The sequence below is a fragment of the Monodon monoceros genome, unplaced genomic scaffold, assembly GCF_005190385.1.
Source record: "Monodon monoceros isolate NGI ecotype Baffin Bay Population unplaced genomic scaffold, NGI_Narwhal_1 Super_Scaffold_19, whole genome shotgun sequence".
Lineage (NCBI taxonomy): Eukaryota > Metazoa > Chordata > Mammalia > Artiodactyla > Monodontidae > Monodon > Monodon monoceros.
Genome location: NW_021703775.1, coordinates 68188912 through 68210172, shown reverse-complemented (window position 1 = coordinate 68210172; position 21261 = coordinate 68188912). Strand labels below are relative to the sequence as shown.

The 21261-nt window shown below is 36.9% G+C and overlaps 1 protein-coding gene across 1 annotated transcript in view; it reads left to right on the top strand.

Moving 5' to 3' along the window:
* The window catches only part of RAB10 (RAB10, member RAS oncogene family), a 77512-nt gene that overhangs the window by 50921 nt on the left and 5330 nt on the right, over positions 1–21261 (top strand). The window contains exons 3-5 of the mRNA XM_029231680.1: positions 12241–12379; positions 16418–16507; positions 16855–16956. Of these exons, the coding sequence (XP_029087513.1) occupies positions 12241–12379; positions 16418–16507; positions 16855–16956 (331 nt within the window). The remainder of the gene's footprint in view (positions 1–12240; positions 12380–16417; positions 16508–16854; positions 16957–21261) is intronic.

Genomic DNA, 21261 nt, shown 5'->3' with positions numbered 1-21261 from the left:
ATGGAGATAATATCACCTATCTCAAAAGATTGTTATAAGGATTACATGAAATAATCTAGGTAATGCCTTTAGCACAATACTTTGCTCAGAAACACTATATAAAAATTAATATAATCTTTTTGTTGTTTGGAGAGTCTTTAAGCTAAAAATGTACTTAATGTGTTTATAACTTTTTATAGGCATTATTATTTTCATTAGTTTGTATAGGATTTGCCCCATAGAAGCACAATAAAATTCTTTAAATTTGTATTCAGGTATGAATCATAGACTTTAAAATTATAATAGCAGCATTTTTCAGTGAATATTAAGTGATCACAATGACCCTGTGAGAGATGTATTATTCCTTTTTTTAAAAAATTTTCCTGAACAGCCTTATTGAGGTATAACTGGCATATGATAAACTACACATATTTAAAGTATACAGATTGGTAAGCTTTGACATATATATAAATCTGTGAAACCATCACCATAGTCAAGATAATGAACATATTCATCACCTCAGAAGTTTCCTTAAGCCTCTTTGTAATCTTGCCTTCCTATCCCCAGTCCCCAGGCAACCACTTTTCTGCTTTCTGTCACTATAGACCTGTTTCCATTTTCTAGTGCTGTATACAAATGCAGTCATGTAATGTGTTATTTTTCTTTGTCTTTTTTGAGGGGAGGGGTCTGGCTTCTTTACTCAGCATAGTTATTTTGAAAACTATCAATGATTTTATGTGTATCAATAAGTTCATTACTTTTTATTGCTAAGTAGTTTTCCATTGTTAAGATAAATCACAACTTGTTTATTCACCATAAAGCTGCTACAGATCTTTGTATAGGCAAATGCTTTCTTTTCTCTTGGGTTATTCCTATTTTATAGATAATGAAATGGAGGCATTTTGAAATAATTTAACCAAGGTCATACAGCATGTAAATAGCAGAGCTGGGATGCATTACATGCTCAGAATGTAGGGTTGAGAGTGACATTCTTAATTGCTATACTGCCTCCTATAAATAGTAGTTTGTCAATTGATTTTGCTGCTCTTTTCAGTAACTATCGTTTTTCTTTCTTCATTGCCAGTCAACAGTTGTGTTAAATATGAATTCATGTTAATCTTTGGTTTTACTGTAATAGGACATACCATAGAGTGGTTATGAGGATTAGTGATACATGTAAAGCACTTAGAGCAGTCTCCAGTGCATAATTAATGTTCAAGAAATCATAGGTATTATTATTTGGGGATCTCCCATGTTGAGGCTAGAACCCTAAGAATGGTAACATTTTTGAGCAGAGGAACAAGTTAGCAAAGGAAATTGCAAACCCATAGTTGGAGAGTTAGAAAGGAGAATTAGGAGAGAACAATGTCCCAGAATCCAAAAGACAGTTTCAAAAAGTTAGGTATAATTAGAAGTCGGGTATGTCTAACCAGAATGTCTTCATTACCTGACCATGTAATTAGAAGTACAATCTTTATAACATCTTTAAAATTTAATACAAATTTAAATAAAATCTGGACATTTTAAAGCATTTCCTAAATTTAATGATTCTCTTTGAAGCACAACCCACTTGATGATCATTGATTTTTTCTTTTCTTTAACTGGGAAATAACCCAGCAAATGAAAAATGCCTCATATTCTATTTCCTTATAATTAAAGTGATCTCAAGGGAAAGGATGTCAATTACTTATTCTGAATTTCAACCAGCCCCTCACGTCTTATTCCGACCTTGTCCCTATATAACATTTGTGTTTCAAGCGCCCTCCTAGGCCTTGCCAGACTGATTGGCTCTCTTCTTAACTGTATCCCCTCTGTATAGGGGATACAATTATTATTTAAGCCAATAATTCTCAAACTTTTTTGACAGTAGGTAAGATACATTTTACATTGTGACTCTGTGACTCAATATACATATACATGTATATGTGTGTGTATATAACAGAAACAGGAGTGTACAAAACAATATTTTTAAGACATATTTTTCTTTATACAATATATAAAACCTTTGCCCTACTGAATATGTCCTGTTCCTCCTCCTACACTCTGTCCTCCACAGACTCTCCCTTCTGTTTCTTGACCTGTGGCTTTAAACATTTTTCCCTCCTCTTACCATTTTAGTTTCTGTAGCTTTTAGAAGTAAAGAGTAACACGTAATGCTTGTTTTTAAAAAGAGAGCCTTCCTCAGAAGGTGCTCTTTTGAAATAATAAGTCCTCCAGTGTAGCCTTCAAGATTAATCTAGAAAAGATTTCTAGTGTACCTATAAAATCAAGTATAGCAGAGAAATGGCAACATTTATAATTTAGAGTTTATAACACTTTAGAAGGAAAATTTGATGTAGTTTAGGTTTTCATGTATACAATTGACTGCTTTTTTTTTAAATTAATTTTTATTTATTTATTTTTGGCTACATTGGGTCTTCATCGCTGCACGCAGGCTTTCTCTAGTTGTGGCGAGCGGGGGCTGCTCTTTTTTCTGGTGTGCGAGCTTCTCATTGCGGTGGCTTCTCTTGTTGCGGAGCATGGGCTCTAGGCATGCAGGCTCAGTAGCTGTGGCTCGCGGGCTCTAGAGCGCAGGTTCAGTATTTGTGGTGCACGGGCTTAGTTGCTCCGCGGTATGTGGGATCTTCCCGGACCAGGGCTCGAACCCGCGTTCCCTGCACTGGCAGGCAGATTCTTAGCCACTGCGCCACCAGGGAAGCCCTGCTTTTAATTTTAAATATCCATTTTCTTGTAAAGATTAGGAATGAGTGACTGGTTAAAATTTGTGATTAATAGTTTTCAAGAGGTTAGCATTAGGCCAGCTAATTTTGTTTTCTTTGCTTGAGTTGATATGCATGTTAATATTCCAGGGAGAAAAAAAGTTATGTAGCTCCAGGTTAAGACATCTGCTGGGATATGCTGCAGTGATTCAAGAAAGCTTTTAGGAGGAAAAACCCCATTACTATTAACTTGTGATGATACCAAAATTCAAAATGCTATTCTCAACTTCAGTACTTTGCTTCCAGTTGCTACTAAAAAGCACAGTGATTTTTATCTCTCTTTAGTTTGAATGAATATATTCAGGTTCTTGTTTCAGCATGAAAAATTGTTCTGTGATTGAATATTAATTTTGGAAACTTTCTTTAGTCTGTGCTAAAGCTTTGTCTTATTTTTCTTACTCGAATGGTCTTCACTCATTTCTTTCTAGGAATCTTTTAGTTTAACTGTTACATAAGGGTCTCACCTGTCCAAGGCACTTGTATGTGGGCCTGAAAGTAGCTTGTTTGGCTGAGAAGCAGCTAGCTATGGTTTTTAAAATCCCAGATCTCTAGAAAGTTTCTACCGAAGCGTCTTTTGCTATCTACATTTTCCGTAGAGTAGTGGGTCCTGCCAGGGAAACAGTCATAGTGAGTTACTTTAAGTCTGCCTTTTCTTTCGTTTTTTTTGTTGTTGTTGTTATTTTTGGGGGTTTTTTTGGCGGGGGGGTCAGAAATGTTTGCCACTGTCAACATTTGTATCTTGTACCAGCAGCAGATTTTAACATCAGCACAGTTACCAGAAACCAGTTAGTATCATATTGTAGAGAAATTAAACATTTACCTACATAAAGTGCCGGATACACGGGAGCCGTCTTTGAGTTTTCCCATTCCCTTAACCCCAACATCCAATTTAGCAAGTCTTGTTGATTCTATCTCTAAAATATGTCTAGAATCCAAATACAATCTGATGTCTCCGCTGTTACCCCCTAGTTCAAGCCACCATTACCTATTCTTTGGACCATTGCAGTAGGCTTTTAATATTCTAACAGGTCCTTACTTCCCCTTTGCCTTCTTCCAGTACTTTTCCCAGGTAACAGCCTTAGTAACCTTTTTCAAATATAAATATGATCATGGTTGTCATTCCTTCCCCTATTTATAACCATTTTGACTTCCCTTTGCATTTCGAATGAAAGCCGAAATTCCAAATCCAAACTCCTTTCCACAGTTTACAGAGTGGTCCCTTGCCTGCTGTTCTGACCTCCTTTTATGCTCCCTGTATATATAGTCTCTCCCCACAGCTGATCTCCTTTCAATTCCATGAACATGGCAAGCTCTTCTCCAGTTTAGGACCTTTGTACATACCCTGTAGATCCCCCTTAACCCACCCAAGTGTAGCTAGACTAAGCATTCTGAAGTACAACTCCATTCCAGAGGCTTCCCATTTCAACAGAAATGAATTTGAAAACTCCAGTTTCTGGCTACTGCCCCTTCTGACCTCATCTCTTACCAGCTTTGCTCCAGCCACTGTGGTCATTTTTTCCTCTCCTGAACATGCCAAGCATATTCCCATCTGTGGGCCCTTGTTATTCACCTGTTCCTTCTGCTTGGAATGCTTTTTATCAGATCTTTGTGTTGCTGCCTTCTCTCATTCAATCTCAGTTCATTGTTAGCCTCTGAGAGAGGCCCTGCATGATGAGAAACTAAAGCCACCCCAGTCCTTTAGGCACTATCATGTTTATCTTAGTTTATGTTTGTCATAGTATTTTTTTAGTATCTAAGTTTACCGTATTTAAAAAATGTGTTCATTGTTGTTCCCCTCACTAGAATGTCAGCTTTTTGAGGGTGGGGATGCCATCTGTCTGATTTGTGGTCATGTAACCACCCCCTGCAACAGACCCTGGCAGATACAGATGCTGAATAAATATTTGTTGACTGAATGACTTTGTTTGATTGGTTTCTGTTCATACTTCACTTCTCACTTACCTTAAACATCACCTCTATAGAGAAGACCTCCTTGATTATCAAGATTGCTTCCTCCCTCCCCTTTACGTCATTCTTCATCACTCTACCCTGTTTACCTTGTTAAGATTTATCACAATTTGGAATTACATATTTATTTACTTGTTTGTTCCTGTCCCCACTGTAATGTAAGCTCTGCAAGGGTAGGTATCAGGCTTTTGACTTTTGACCCGTTTTGGGCGATGAAGACGAGCATAAATTAAACTCACAGTATTTTGGGTGTAGAGAAGTTGCATATCTGTGAGGAAATCCAGGCCTTGTTAAAATAAAACTCAATGTGAGAAATTTAACATCCTAATTTATAAAGTAAATAACTTCATTATGTTACCAAAAGCACAAAGTTACGAAATTTGGGGTCTCTGCCTTGCCGAGCAGCTTGATGTTGTCTCTGGCCTGTTCTGGTACTGTCAGTGTCCAGACTAAAAATAACTGTCATAATAGTAGCCAGAGCACACGGCTTCTTTGACCCTGTGTGTGGGACTAACAATTAAGGAAATAAGCTCTTTTAGTTCCTAGGAATATATCACTCCCTTCATTATATGTCAGTGGGAAAAAATAGGATTTTACAACATTCTCTTAGCTGTGCATCTGTCATTTTATGTAAGGAAAATTCTATTGCCATTGATTCATAATTTCAGAAATCTGATTATACTACATAGGCTGAGAAGAAAAAGTTTTTAATAGGAGAGGAAGACCAAGTGGTTTTGAAAACAGGCTCAAAAACCTGTAATATGGGACATAAAAAGGTAATGTGAATATATACAGTGTTTAATTGCTCTTCAGATAATAAACACCTGCTTTTGCTGATTGGAGTCAACCTGCTGTCTTTAGACCTGGGTGTATGTGTTTTAGGTTTTATGCAAACCTAAAAATAATTTGACCATGAATTAGCAGCTGTGGCTATTTTTAGCCCTGGGCAGAGGGTCACCAATTAGCCTAGAGGTAGTGAGGCAGGGACTCCCTTTCTGCTTTGAAATAAATTGTTGATTGCATTAACAATTGGTAGGGATTGGTATTATAGGAGGATCCAGGAAAAGGATAATTTTAAAAGACTTAGCAAGGAGAGCATATAAAAAGAAGGAAGAGGGGTTGTAAGAAGTTTTGGGAGATGGAGGAGACAAAAATCAAAGAACAGATGGAGTAGTATGCCATCAGTGAAAACAAAAACTCTGATTTTGTTTTGAAATCATGATTACTTTTTCAGAAGGGCCATTAATATTTCAATATCTTTATCAGTATTTCATAACTAAGCAGCATAATAATATAAAAATAAAATTTCCTCTCCAGGTGCCATTGATTTAGATTTAGCTAAGTAGTTTCTTTGCAGTGTGTTTTTTTCTTGGTGGAGAATCTAGTCATAGATTTGACACTGAAGTGTGTATATAATTTGCTAGTTGTGTAGTGTGAATGAATGGGGACGTGAGCCATATGAATACCTGGGTGTAACAGTGTTCCAAGAATGTTAGACAGTGTTGGGGGTGACATTCATAGCAGAATGCTGTGGAAGATTTTTTCCCCTAAATTGTTATTACTTATGATAAAAATTGAAATGCAAGTTTTCTATCCCTCCTACATTATAGCTGTTAGACACTACTGGAAGCCCGGTCCTGTATGTTCTTTGTCTTGGATAAGTACTTTCTTTTTTTTGCGGTACACGGGCCTCTCACTGTTGTGGCCTCTCCCGTTGCGGAGCACAGGCTCCAGACGCGCAGGCTCAGAGGCCATGGCTCACGGGCCCAGCCGCTCCGCGGCATGTGGGATCTTCCCAGACCAGGGCACGAACCCATGTCCTCTGCATCGGCAGGCGGACTCTCAACCACCGCGCCACCAGGGAAGCCCTGGATAAGTACATTTTTAGCCTGGATTTTAGGTAGGAAACTTTAACCCCTCCCTAGTGGGATAGAATTATTAGTTAATTTATACTTCTTTTTGCGATTTACAAAAGAACTAAACTATTTCTACTGTGATAGGACAAATTTTTATTGTTTTTTCATGAAAACATTTATAATTACATCTGTTTTCAGGCAACTTGTAACTAAATAGATTAATAAAAGATAACATAAGAATTTGGAATTGAGAAAAATGTAAATATACTGTCTCTAAAGGACAACTCATTTGCTATGCTTAATTTGTAAAATTTACCTATAAACTTCTTGGTGTCCAACACAAAAAGGGCAGGGAGAGAGGGCTACCAACAAAAAAAGTAAGTTATTCTTTTCAGAAATAATGTAAAGAAAGCAGGAAAGAACAGGTCATAACTAATACACTATAAGTTTTCATAAAGCTATTTGTAATGATTCTAATTTGTTGACATAATATTGAGATAATGGAGATAAAATTGTGTCTAAGAAGGTATATAAATACATAAATACAAATGCGTACATGTGCGTGTCTGTGTGTGTGGCCTTTTAGTAGTCTAACCTAATTTAAGGATGCAACATAGAATTGATAGCAAGTCTATTAGATGGTTTTTCTTAAATGTCATTTTTTTGGATAGGTATTACATTACCTCCTAACTCTACTTTTGCACACACACCCATTTTTAACACAGTAGACAGAACAATTTTTTTTTTAAACCCAGATTAAGTTATTTCTTTTCGTAAAACCCTCCAATAGACTTCCCATCTCACTCAGAGGAAAAGCTGCGATGCTTGCCGAGGCCTGTAAGATCCTACATGATCTGCACTCCCGCCCCACCACCTCTCTGATCTCCTGCTAGTCTGGCTTCACCCCTTCCATTCCAGTCACATTGATCTCCTTTCTATTCCTCAACCATGCCTCAGGACCTTTGCACTTGTTCTTTCCCCTTCTTGGAATACCATTGCTCCCACATATTTGCATGGCTCACTTCCTTATTCCCTTCACTTCCTCTACTCTGTTTAAAATTTCACTTGTTTGCACCATCCCCAGCATCAGCCCCTAGTCTCTTTACTTTTTGTCTTCTTGACACTTTTCACCCTCTGAAGAAGTGTAATTCCAGAAGTTAGTATGACAGGGCTGAGATTCTCTTAAGAAAATTGAAAAGTCCAGCCAAATCTTTAACTTGGCTAAATAAAAAAACATATTATATTACTTTCATACAGAAATAGGCTTCAGGCAAAGCCAGGGTTTTGCTTGTGAAGGAATTTTGATTATAGCTTAAACACACACAACTATTAACTTGAGAGAGCTCTGAATACCATAGACATAGAGCATCTCTATAGAGATGGTTTTGACTTAGGACATTTTAAAAGCACAATTAAATTTTGGGTCACATATAATGATATTATTACATGTTTGCATATTTTTATACTATAGATTCTTTGGGGTTATCTATAATAAATACAAATTAATTATAAAATTTTACTTTAGTTATCCCTACTACTTTGTTTGTAAAAAAAAAAAACCCCAAAGATCCAGGGAGGTTAAATACCTTCAAGGTCACTCAGCTGGAAGGATTGGAACCTGACAATAAAGTTGGATCTGACTGCAGACCCACGTTCTGTGTGTGTTCTTGCATAATGCCTAGCACATGGTAGACCCTCAGTATATATTTGAATTGATGGATAAATGGATAGGTGTCAGATATATGAACATATAATGCACACTGTGATTAAATGTAAGGAATATTAACGTATTGGTAGTTCTTTTTTTTTGCGGTACGCGGGCCTCTCACGTTGCGGAGCACAGGCTCCGGATGCACAGGGTCAGTGGCCATGGCTCATGGGCCCAGCCGCTCTGCGGCATGTGGGATCTTCCCAGACTGGGGCACGAACCCGTGTCCTCTTCATCGGCAGGCGGACTCTCAACCACGCGCCACTAGGGAAGCCCTGGTAGTTCTTTTACATTCCTTGCTACTCATATTTTTAGACATATAAGCACTATTTTTAAAAATGTACATTTTTGAGGGTCACATAACTAAATTGGAATGCCTTGATTCTAAAATATAATAAAGGACTGCTAGGTAAGATTCTGAAATACTGACTCATTAACAAACATTTGAGTGTTTATTCACCATGTAGATACTCTGGATTTTGCAGTGAACAAGACAGACAAATCTCTGATGGAACCTACATTTTAGAGGACATGGAAGACAGTAAATAAATCTGTAATAAGTGCTTTGCAGAGAGGTAAAGCAAGGAGATGGAATAGAGAGAGACTGGATGACTATTTAAATTGGATGGGCAGAGAAGGCTTCTGATAAGGTGATGGTTAAAATACAAAGATGAGGTGCCAACCATGTACAGGACTGTGGGCACAGCTAGTACAGAAGCTCTCTGGTGAGACCAAGCTTGTGAATTTGGAGACATGAAAAAATGTGGTTCTAGCTGTCAGGGAAAAGAGTGCCTCAAAATTTGGGGGGGGGGCTGGTGAAAAGTACAAATCCTGTAATACTTTGTAAACTTCAGGGTAAGGATTTTGGGATTGGTCCTGGTTATAATGATTCGCCATTGGAATTTTTAGTTTGTTTTTTTAAGCCTAGTCATGTTTTCCGTTTGTTTACTTGTTTTGTAATGGCTTTATTGAGACATAATTCACATACCTTATAATTCACCCATTTAAAGTATACAATTAAATAGTTTTTTAGTATATTTGCAAGGTATATTCACCATGATCACAATTTTAGAACATTTTTATACTTCTGGAAAGAAACCCATGCCCTTTAGCAGCCTCTTTCCATCCTGCCCAAACCCTTCATCCAGGGTAACCACTAACCTACTTTCTGTCTCTGTAGATTTTCCTGTTCTGGATATTTCATATAAGTGGAATTATATTACAATATGTGATCTTTTGTGTCTGATTTCTTTCACTGAACATAATGTTATCAGGGTTCACCCATGTTGTAGCATATATCAGTACTTCGTTCCTTTTTATGGCTGAATAATATTCCATTGTATGGATATACTACATTTTATTTACCCATTCATTAGTTGATGAACATTTAGGTTGTTTCTACTTTTTTTTTGACCAGTTCTTTCAGATTTTCCACATAGATGATCATGTCATCTGTGAACAAAGACAGTTTTATGTCTTCCTTCCAAACCTGTATACCTTTTTTTTTTTTTTTTTTTGTGGTATGCGGGCCTCTCACTGTTGTGGCCTCTCCCGTTGCAGAGCACAGGCTCTGGACGCGCAGGCTCAGCGGCCATGGCTCACGGGCCCAGCCGCTCCACGGCATGTGGGATCTTCCTGCACCAGGGCACGAACCCGTGTCCCCTGCATCGGCAGGCGGACTCTTTGGGAAAATATTCCCAAACCACATAACCTGACAAAGGACTTACATGTAAAAAGAACTCTCAACACTCAATAGTTAAAAAAAAAAGGGGTGGGGGGAACCATCCAATTAGAAAATAGACAAAAGAGGGAATTCCCTGGCGGTCCACTGGTTAGGACTCTGTGCTTCCACTGCAGGGGACACGGGTTTGATCCCTGGTTGGGGAACTAAGATCCTGCATGCTGCACTGTGCAGCTAAAAAAAAAAAGAAAGAAAATAGGCAAAAGACATGAATAGACATTTCACCAGAGAGGATATATGCATTGCAGATAACTACATGAAAAAGGGTATAACATCATTAGCCGTAGAGAAATACAAATTAAAATGATGATGAGATATCACTGCATGCCCTATTAGTACAACTAAAATAAAATATAGTGAGAACACCAAATGCTGATGAGGATGCAAAGAAACTGGGTCTCTTACATTGCTAGTGGGAATGTATTAAAGTAGTATAGCTACTCTAGAAAGGTCTGGCAGCTTCTTATAAAGTTAAACATATACTTACCATCTGACTCAGCAGTAACATTCCTGGGTGTTCATCCCAGAGAAACGAAAACTTATGTACACACAGAAACTTGTACACGAATGTTCATAGCAACTTTATTTGTAGTAGCCAAAAACTAAAAACGACCCAAATATCCTTACACGGGTGAGTGATTAAACAAATTGTGATGAGTCCATTCAGTGGAATACTACCCAGCAATAAAATGAAACAGACTAGTATTACATGCAACAACTTGGGTAGATCTCAAGGGCATTATGCTGGAAAAAGTGAAAACAACCGTTTCAAAAGGTTGCTTTATGCATGATTCCATTTATATAACATTCTGGAAATGGCAAAAGTAGAGAAATGGAAAACAGATTATTAGCCAGGGTGTAGGGACTATATAGGAGGTAGAGAGAGGAGTGAGTGATACAGCAGTTTTCTGCCTTCTTTGTGGCAGTGACTACACAACTCTATACATGTGATAAAATTGCAGAGAGCAGTACTCTAATAATGTCTGTAGATTGTACCAGTGTCAATTTCTTTTTGTACTATGATGTAAGATGTTACCATCGGGAAAAACTGGGTAAAGGGTACACAGGATTTCTTTGTACTGTTTTCGAAATTTCCTGTGAGGCTGTAGTTATTTTAAAACAAAAGTTTTAAAAAGAAGTTTGCTGGGAAGGGGAACAGAGAAATGCAGTGTTAGTTGGAGGGATGTGGGGTTGAGAGTGGGGTTTTTTGTTTGTTTGAATTTTGCTTTTTTTAGAAAAGATAGGGGAGGGACTTCCCTGGTGGCGCAGTGGTTAAGAATCTGCCTGCCAATGCAGGGCACTTGGGTTCGAGCTCTGGTCCGGGAAGATCCCGCATGCTGCGGAGCACCTGGGCCCGCGCGCCACAATTACTGAGCCTGTGTTCTAGAGCCCGTGAGCCACAACTACTGAGCCCGCGTGCCACAACTACTGAAGCCCACACGCCTAGAGCCCGTGCTCTACAACGAGAAGCCACCACAATGAGAAGCCCGCACACCACAACAAAGAGTAGTCCCCGCTCGCCGCAACTAGAGAAAGCCCGCGCACAGCAACAAAGACCCAACGCAGCCAAAAATAAATAAATTTTTTAAGAAAGGGGGGGGAGACTTAAACATGTACATATGCTAATTATAATGATCCATAAAAAGAAATTGGTGATGCGAATGAGGGAAAAATTACAGGAGCAAAATATCTTAAATCTTTGGCTTGAAAGCATTGAAAAATACTACTATTTACATATTTCTGTCCTGTTATTTATAAATGAGGTTATCTTTACAACTTTTTGTAAATGATTCTAAAGATAAATGTGGCTGTACTATGGTGTAGTCCTTTAATGTTCTCAAAATTCCACAAGCTTTTGTATTACATTGTGGAACTAGATCACTAAATAAATGGAATTCCAAGAGTTTTTATCACACTTGCTGGTATTCGTCTTTAAATAACTTTAAAAAGAATTTTATGTCACTTTGTACTGTTCTCCCTTTCCGATTTTCATCCAGTATTGGTAGGTTGTTAATTTCCTTAGACTAAAAAGTATTTGCACATATATATGTTTACAAATAACTGTAATTGTATACTATTTGAGAATTAAATGAGTGGTGGTTCTCTTTTGTTTTGTGTTATATAGTGGATTTTAATCTCTATTTTACCAAACTATTCTACTGTTTTGCCCTTTATCTAGAACTTAGTAATATCAAATGCTCAGTGCAAATTATTGGTTGTTTATTTCAGGGATACGGCAGGCCAGGAGCGATTTCACACCATCACAACCTCCTACTACAGAGGAGCAATGGGCATCATGCTAGTATATGACATCACCAATGGTAAAAGTTTTGAAAACATCAGCAAATGGCTTAGAAACATAGATGAGGTAAGACCTAGAAATTGCGTAAACCCTACATAAACACACATTTGTGTCCTTGGTTAAGAAGAATAAATATTCCAGTTGATCTTATAGTGTTTGCTATCATTACTGTTGAATATTTCTACTTGTTTACAGGGTAATGTTATTTTTTTGCCTACCTTTTTCTTAAAATTTTGGGCAGATCTGTTTTGAACCCCATCCAAGGCAATTACCAGATCACCCAGAAACTCTATACAGTCATCTTGTAAGATAGCCCCAACTAGAAGCTACCAGTGGTTTTACACACCTGTCTAAATGAATTCTTTCTTGGGGAATTTTTATTGAATGAATGAATTACATTTTCAATAGTAATTTTAAAAACGTATTTTTGGGAATTCCCTGGCAGTCCATGGGTTAGGACTTGGCACTTTCACTGCTGTGGCCCGGGTTCAATCCCTGGTCAGGGAACTAAGATCCCACAAGCTATGTGGCATGCCAAAAATAAATAATAAATAAATAAAAACGTATTTTTAAGTTATGGAAATACCGTATCACTTCTAGACATTTTGAAAGATACAGAGTACTAATACAGTAAAATGCTAACCAAGAAAATAGTGCCATATCATTGCACGTGGAGATGTCAGTTTTTATAAGGTAGTGTGTCAAAGCATGCCTGTTTCTGTGCTGCAGCATAGGTAGCTTCTTGTTGGAATTATTTTTCATGTCTTATTTCTACCTTCTATGCTTTGAATTTCATTAAGACTAACTCTTGGGAATTCCCTGGCGGTCCAGTGGTTAGGACTCTGCACTTCTACTGCAAGGGGCCCGGGTTTGATCCCTGGTCGGGGAGCTAAGATCCCACAAGCTGTGTGGCACGGCCAAAAATAAAAAACCTCTTTAAAGCAACTTTTGGCTGGAAACACAAAGACCAAGTCTTAAGCCAGTATTAGACCCAAGGTAATAATATCTTCAATGGTAACAATCCTAAGGGCTTATTACTAACTTTTCTGTTGCTACAAGAAGTCTGTTAGTATTTAATAATCTGTTAATGAGACAGATTTTGAAACCAAAAACAAAGCCTCCATTTTAAAATTTCCTTAGCCTTTATTTTATTGTTTGGCCAAGTAGCATGTGTAATAAGAGCAATTTATATACAGAGACTATGCAGTGTTCCAGCAGCAACCGATTTTCCAATTCTGTGACATCAACTGGATGTCCTACAATTCAATCCTGTTCTGACACTGATTACTCAGTCTTAGTGTCAGACTCCACAGGTTTAAGGACTCAGTCCCACAAGACTGCTCTTCCTTCAAATGCAAGTCCTGGGTCCCCCAGGCTACCTGCACTTCTGTGTGACTTGGCTACAAATTTGGAGGTTCCCATGACCCATTTTGGGGTTCAGTAATTTGCTAAAATGACTCACGGAACTCAGGAAAGAGCTATACTTACAATTGTATTATAAAGGACACAACTCTGGAACTGCTAAATGGAAGAAATGCATAGACAGTGTATGGGGGTTGGAGAATGCAGAGCTTCTCGGCTGTCTCTGGACATGTAACCCTCTTGGCACCTTGATGTGTTCACCAACACAGAAGATACCCTAACTTCATTGTTTCCAAGTTTTAATGGGGGCCTCGTTACATAGTCATGATAATTAAATCACTGACCTCTGGGATTGACCCTAATCTCTAGCCCCCTTCACCTCGTGGCGGGTGGGGGTTAAAAGTCTGAACCCTCAGTGTTTGGTTCCTCTGGTGATCAGCCTCCATTGTGAAACTCTGTAGAGGCCCTGCCGAGAGTCCTCTATTAGCATAAATTTAGGTAAACAGAAAGAGGCTTGTTATGAATAACAAAAGACACTCAGCAAATTAGGAGCACTGTGCCAGGAATAGGAACAAAGACCAAAAATATGTTTTTTATTATACCACAGGCTCATACATTTAACTTGGTAGGCTGGATGGCTTAAGTTTCCCAGCATGAGAACTAACATACGTAAAACCCAGCCATTAAAAAAAAAATCTGTTTTTCTGATATATAAGAGATAGACTTTGTCTAATTTTTAATGTGTTGTAGAAATTTAAACTTTAACAGCTGAATTGATCCAGCAACATTTAAGAAAAGATTATATATATCATGGTCAAGAGAAATTTACCTAGGAATGCAACATATGAAATAATGTAATACACCATATTAATAAAAGACAAAAAACAGACACACTGTCTTGTCAACAGACACACGCAAAAAACCCCATTTGGCAAAATCTAAAAGACATCTGTGAAAATCCCACAGACAACATCATCCTTTCCCCTATGATCAAGGACATGATTAGGATGCCTGCTCTGACCACTACTGTTTAACATTCTACTAGAGGTTCTAGCCAGGGCATTTAGGCAAAGAGAAAAAAGAGCACCCAGATTGGAAAGTAAAACTATATTTGTAAATGGTATGATCTTGTATATAGAAAATCCTAAGGAATCCACACACTTCCACCAAAAAATAAAACTATTAGAACTAATAAACAAGTTCAGTACGGTTGTAGGAAGCAAGATTAGTATACAAAAATCAGTTGTATTTATATACATTAGCAGCAAATAATCAAAAAATGAAATTAAGAATATAATTTTATTTATAATAGCATCAAAAAGAAAAAAATAAGAAAAATTTAACCAAAGAAGCACAAAGCTTTGAAAACCATAAAATGTTGTTAAAAGAAACTAAAGAATATCTAAATAATTGGAAAGACATCCCATGTCCATGAATTGGAAGATTCCATATTGTTGAAATGGCAGTACTGCCCAAAGTGTTCTGAGGATTTAGTGAAATCCCTGTCAAAATCCCAGCTGCTTCTTTCGGATAGCGGAGGGGGTTGACAGGCTGATTCTAAAATTCATATGGAAATTCAAGGTACCCAGAATAGCCAAACAGTCTTGAAATAGGCAGTGATGTTTAAGCTGAGACCTGAAGAGATGAGTAGAAGGTATCCAGATGCGGATGGGGCTGGTGGAAATAATATGATGGATTCAAATTTAAGACAAACCAAGTCTCATAAATTACTTTTGGTGTCCAGAGAACATAATTGTGTTGCTGCAGGGATATTTCAGGGAAAGGTGTATTGGGCCAAAGACAGACAATTTGAGATATTTTCCCCATCCCATGGGTTGCTTTTTCATTCTGCTGATAGTGATCTTTGACACATAGAAGTTTTAAATTTTGATGATGTACAGTTTATCTGTTTTTTCTTTTTTGTTGCTTATGCTTTTGGTGTCATATCTGAGAAATCATTGCCAATTCCAAGGTGATAAAACTTTTTCCCTATGTTTTTTTTCTAAGCGTTTACTAGATTTAGGTCTTCTATTTAGGTCTTTGATCCAATTTTGAGTATGGTATTGTAAGTTAAAGGTCCAAATTCATTCTTTTGCATGTTGATATCTGGTATTCCCAACACCACTTGTTGAGAAGACTGTCCTTTCCCCCATTGGATGATCTTGGCACTCTTGTTGAAAATCATTTGATGGTGTACACAAGAGTTTATTTCGGGTAACTCTATTCTGTTCTTTTTGTCCATGTCTGTCCTCATGCCAGGAGCACACTGTTTTGATTACTGTAGCTTTGTAGTAAGTTTTGAAATCAGGAAGTAAGTGTGAATCTTCCAACTTTGTACTTCTTTTCAAGATTGTTTTGGCTATTCAGGGTCCCTTGATATTCCACATGAATTTTAGAGATGGATTTTCCTATTTGTGCAAAAGATTTCATTAGGATTTCAGTGGAGCAACATTTGTTTTTAACTGATTTTTGTGCATGGACTCCCCTAGCAATGTGACTTTTTGAGACTCTAAGGGCTCTATAGAATTTTAAACTAAGGTTTCTTATAGGGTAATACACATTATCTAAAATCGTGATCCAGCTTGGATTTAGACTATGTGTAAGAAATGACAGTTTCAGATCTTTTGCATATGTCCTTTCTTGTTGAGAATATTTCTAGAAACTAGACAGCCTCCTATAAAGTCATTTTTATTAAGGCATAATTCATGGTAGTGTGTAAATTAAATTTTTATTTCATTTTAGCATGCCAATGAAGATGTGGAAAGAATGTTACTAGGAAACAAGTGTGATATGGATGATAAAAGAGTTGTACCTAAAGGAAAAGGAGAACAGGTAAAAAGCTCTGAATGAGACTAATATGCTACCCTTTCTTTGTGAAGATGGTGTTGCATTTGATTGTTTTTACGTTAGTGGTAGTGGAGTGCACTTGAGCTATTTGCATCCTTTTAAAAATGCTATAGGAAATGATAGCTTATCATTTGAGTGAATTTTTGTTTGTTTGTTTTCTAAGGAGCTTGACCATTTGAGTCTTGACCCATTGAAATAATCTGTTCATTTTAGATAACCTAGTTGAGATTACTACCTTTAGAATAATATTACTGTCTCCTTTAGGATGCTGAAGTCATCAATTGGTAACCTATACTTGATAATTTTATGATGATATTTTGCTTCTATTTTAGATTGCAAGAGAGCATGGTATTAGATTTTTTGAGACTAGTGCAAAAGCAAATATAAACATCGAAAAGGCGTTCCTCACATTAGCTGAAGATATCCTTCGAAAGGTAAATTTCTTTTTTCTTTTTCTTTTCTTTTTCTTTTTTCTTTTTTTTTTTTTTTTTTACTGCTAAGGTGCCTGGTGTCACATTTGAGCATTTCATGTTTTCTAAAGTACTAGATTTACATACAGAAATTGGGTTTGGGTGGTATTGTTTCTAAATGTTTACCCATCACCAATATATAATCCTCCAAAGTAAAGAAAGGAACTGGAAGGAACAGGCAGCCATCTAGAAATCTCTAGGATCTAGTCAGTGGTAACAGTTGACACCCTGAGCTCCAGTACTCAGTCTGTAGCCTAATTTCATACTCCTTTTTCCAACTTTTTGTCTGGTCCATGGTGTTATGGCTCTTCTGTTTCATTTCTCTTATATATCCTTTGCATTCCCATAGATAAAAAAATTAAGATAAGAGGTGAATCTATGATGTAGTTATTGCTACAAAATCACTATTCTTCTATATAGTCATTTCTCAGATGTGCCAGTGAAGGGCATGTATATACTATATACTGAATAAATAGAGTAAGTCTGCCCCCAAATTTCATTTACCCAATCATTTCAACTTGTAAGGTACCAAAAAAAAAAAAAAAAAAAAAAACTGAAAATTGATCTCGGGGGATTTTACCTCGAGGTTACTTTCTGGGTTTAATTCGTGAATCCCAAAATTTGCCAGTACAAGTAACTTGTAGCAAAATTGGGAAATCTGATTTTCATATTTTCCCCTCAAATGAGTAGATAAAATACACAGTTATGAATTAAGGTTATGAGTCCTGAATTCTCTATTCAATCTTATGGTGTATTTAAAATGCAAGTAAAATAGAGAAAATCTGACACAGTCCTGAAGGAGGAGCAAGCATTGTATAGGAGAAAATTTAATTGCTTCTGGTAACCTTTATGTTTTTATACTTGAGATATCAGTATTTTCCCCCCCAAAAAAACCCCTCAAATTTCATACACACACACATATAAATCTAAGCTGTAATAGAGGTGGTATTATTGAGTGTAAATCTAATGAAATTTCTGAGGAACCAAGCAACTTAATTTTTTTGAGGGGAGAGCTATCTGTTTACTATAGTGTTCAAACTAGAAAAAACAGTTATCACTTATTGCTGTTGAGAGTAACTACAAAAGTTGTGCCTGTCCACATCTGCTGACATCCTGCATATCATGTCTGATATCTATAATGTATTGATATATTGAGTAATAAAAAGCAAGTTAGGATATAACATGTGTGGTAAATGATCTTTTAAAAATTATATATGGTACCAAAAAACACATGTACACATATATACACACACATTTGGTTATACTTAGCAAATAAGGATCTGGAAGGATATATACCAGACTCTAAGTAGTGAGTACTCTAGTGTGATGGTGGGAAGGGGATGGGGATACAGGACAGAATCACTTTTACTTCATGTACAGTTTTGTTTTGAAATTTTAACTTGCTTCTTTTTAAAGTTATAAAAACAATTAAAAAATATTTTTACACAACTGGATATAGGTAAAAACCCATTAGAATTCCTTGAGGAAATATATTTTTATTTAAAAATATTCCTGTAAGAAACAAAAATTAAAGTAGAACAGAAAAATACTAGGTAGACTACGAAAAAACATTTGTATTTTTAATTAAATGAAGGGAATAACAGAAAAATACTTTAATTGGTGGAAAGTATAATACTTTATATTTCTGAGATTGGTGGGTTACAGTGAAAAATTATTTCAGTACTTATAGGAATTATCACAAAACTTACTGAAATACCCGTGTTCTCTGTGTTTTTTCTCTTTCTGGAAATTTGGTCTTCTCCATTGTTTCTGACTTCTTTCTGTATTATATCCCTTGATCTTCTTCCAAATCTTTGCATTTCAAAAAAATAGTGCTATATAGGCATATAATTTGTGTGTCAGTGAGGTAGATCTTCCTTATCATATTAAAGGTTAAAAGGTATGGATGCACCAATAAATAAAGATCTCAGTCTAGAGTCTTCCCCAGGTAGGCAGGCCCAATTGTGAGGCAGCATTTTTTCCCCGTACACATACATGCACTTTTCGGTGTGATAAAGTTATGAGTTAAAACATCAAATGTAAACTTGCTTTAAAAGATGTAAAATACAGTAGTGATTCCTGACTAGCAACCTTCTGTGCAGTGCTTTTTCTCCTGAGTTGATAAAAGCAAAAAGAACTTTAGAATGAAAGCAATTTAAAACATTTAAAACTTAATTATTTGAATAGATAATTCATTTCCATGATTCAGACATTTAAAATAAAAAGTAAACATACAGAGAAGTTTCTCACTATATTCCCCCAACTCCTCATCCCTCCCGCATGGGTAACGAATAATTAATTTCTTAGTTACTAATATATGAGTAAATATGAATATATATATTTTATTCCCATCCTTCCCCCCCACCTTTTTTTTTTTTTTTTGCGGTACGCGGACCTCTCACTGTTGTGGCCTCTCCCATGGCGGAGCACAGGCTCCGGACGCGCAGGCTCAGCGGCCATGGCTCACGGGTCCAGCCGCTCCGCGGCATGTGGGATCCTCCCGGACCGGGGCACGCACCCGTGTCCCCTGCATCGGCAGGCGGACTCTCAACCACTGTGCCACCAGGGAAGCCCCCTTTTTTTTTTTAAAGAAAAAAAAACACGTAAGGCAACATGCTCTGCACTGTTTGGCACTTAATATAAGTAAAATAATTCCATTTTTAAAATAACTGAGTGCTGCTCCTTTGAGTAGTCTATTATAATTAAACAGGTTTCCCAGTGAGGGACATTTAGGTGATTTTCAGCCTTATGATCTCATAAATTGTGTTGTAGTGAATAATCTTTATATTATTTTACACATGTGCAAGTATATTTGAAGGACAGATTCCCAGAAGTGGCCAAAGAGCTTATAGTACATTTATAATTCTGATACATGCTTGCTACCTTCTGCCTGAGGGCTGTACCCTTTTATACTCCTGCCAGCAATATATGAGAATGTCTGTTTACTCAAACTCTTGACCAACATAGTGAATTATAAGACTTCCAGATGTTTTCCAACCTGACAGGTGAAAAACACAGATTTAATTTGCAGCTCTCTTATGAATAAGATGAGCATTTTTAAAGATATGTTTAAGAAGCACCTTTGTGTTCCTTTTCTGTAAACTTTTTTGTTTATTCTTTTGCCCACTTTTGCTATTTAGTTATTGGCCCTTTTTTTGAGAGTCTGTTTCAAGGGTCTAAGTTAAATTGTGCAAGGACAGACTGTGAGTGATATGCTAACTGAATAAATGTAGTGGCCTCCCTGGCTATAAGCACCCATATATCTTTAACTGACCCATACCCAGGAGTCCCAGAGAAAGAGTACTTCCTATGCAACTTTTTTTTCTGTGGCCAGATGCTGAGCTGCCTATTTCTCTTCTGTGCATTTTTCACAAAGACCTTTTTAATGCAAAACTTGCATCTTTAACATACAGTGAAAAGAAGAATTCCATAAGGCAGTGAGATTAGGTGGGTTAGCTCAAAGTGCAAGTAGAAATTTCACCTCAGTAAGAATTAAGCAGGCCTCTCTTGGGCTATGTGAGTTTTAGAAATTATTTTAGTTCTTTCCCCTTGAGCTACCTTAACTTTATATTGTTTCCATGAGAAAATAAGTTCCCACTTATATCCTAGCTTCTAAAATTCCATTCATGATGAACACTGTTACACAACAGCATGGATAAATCACACAGGATAAATTGCATAGGCTGACACTGAGTAAAAGGAAAAAGAAATCAGATACAAAAGAATACATAAAATATGGTTCCATGTATATGAAGGTCAAAAACAGAAAAAACTAATCTATGGTGGTAGAAATCAGAGTATTGGTTACCTTTAGGAGGGTAGTACTGACTGGAAAGGGACACAAGGGAGCCTTCTGGGGGCATATTATATATGTTCTATATTTCGATCTGGTGGTTTCACAGCATATATTAAAAATCCATCAAGCACAGTTAAGATTTGTATACTTTGCTGTAGGTATGCTCTCCCTAAAATGAATTCCGCTTTCACACATACAGTGTAGGCTGTCCACTTAAAACAGTATATTCTTCTGATTATACAAGTAATATTTAGGATGTTGGGGTAATGCAGGATTATACAAAGAGGAGAATAAAATAATTCATAAACCCACCACCTAAGGGTTACTACTATTAACATTTTGGTGTCTCTCATTTTGATTTTTTTCTGTATCCATTTTTAACATGAATTATACAACTTTGCATTCTGCCCCACCCTATTCCCTCCACTTAATGTTAATGTATCATGGTTAAAATTGCCTTTTTAAAGCAATGC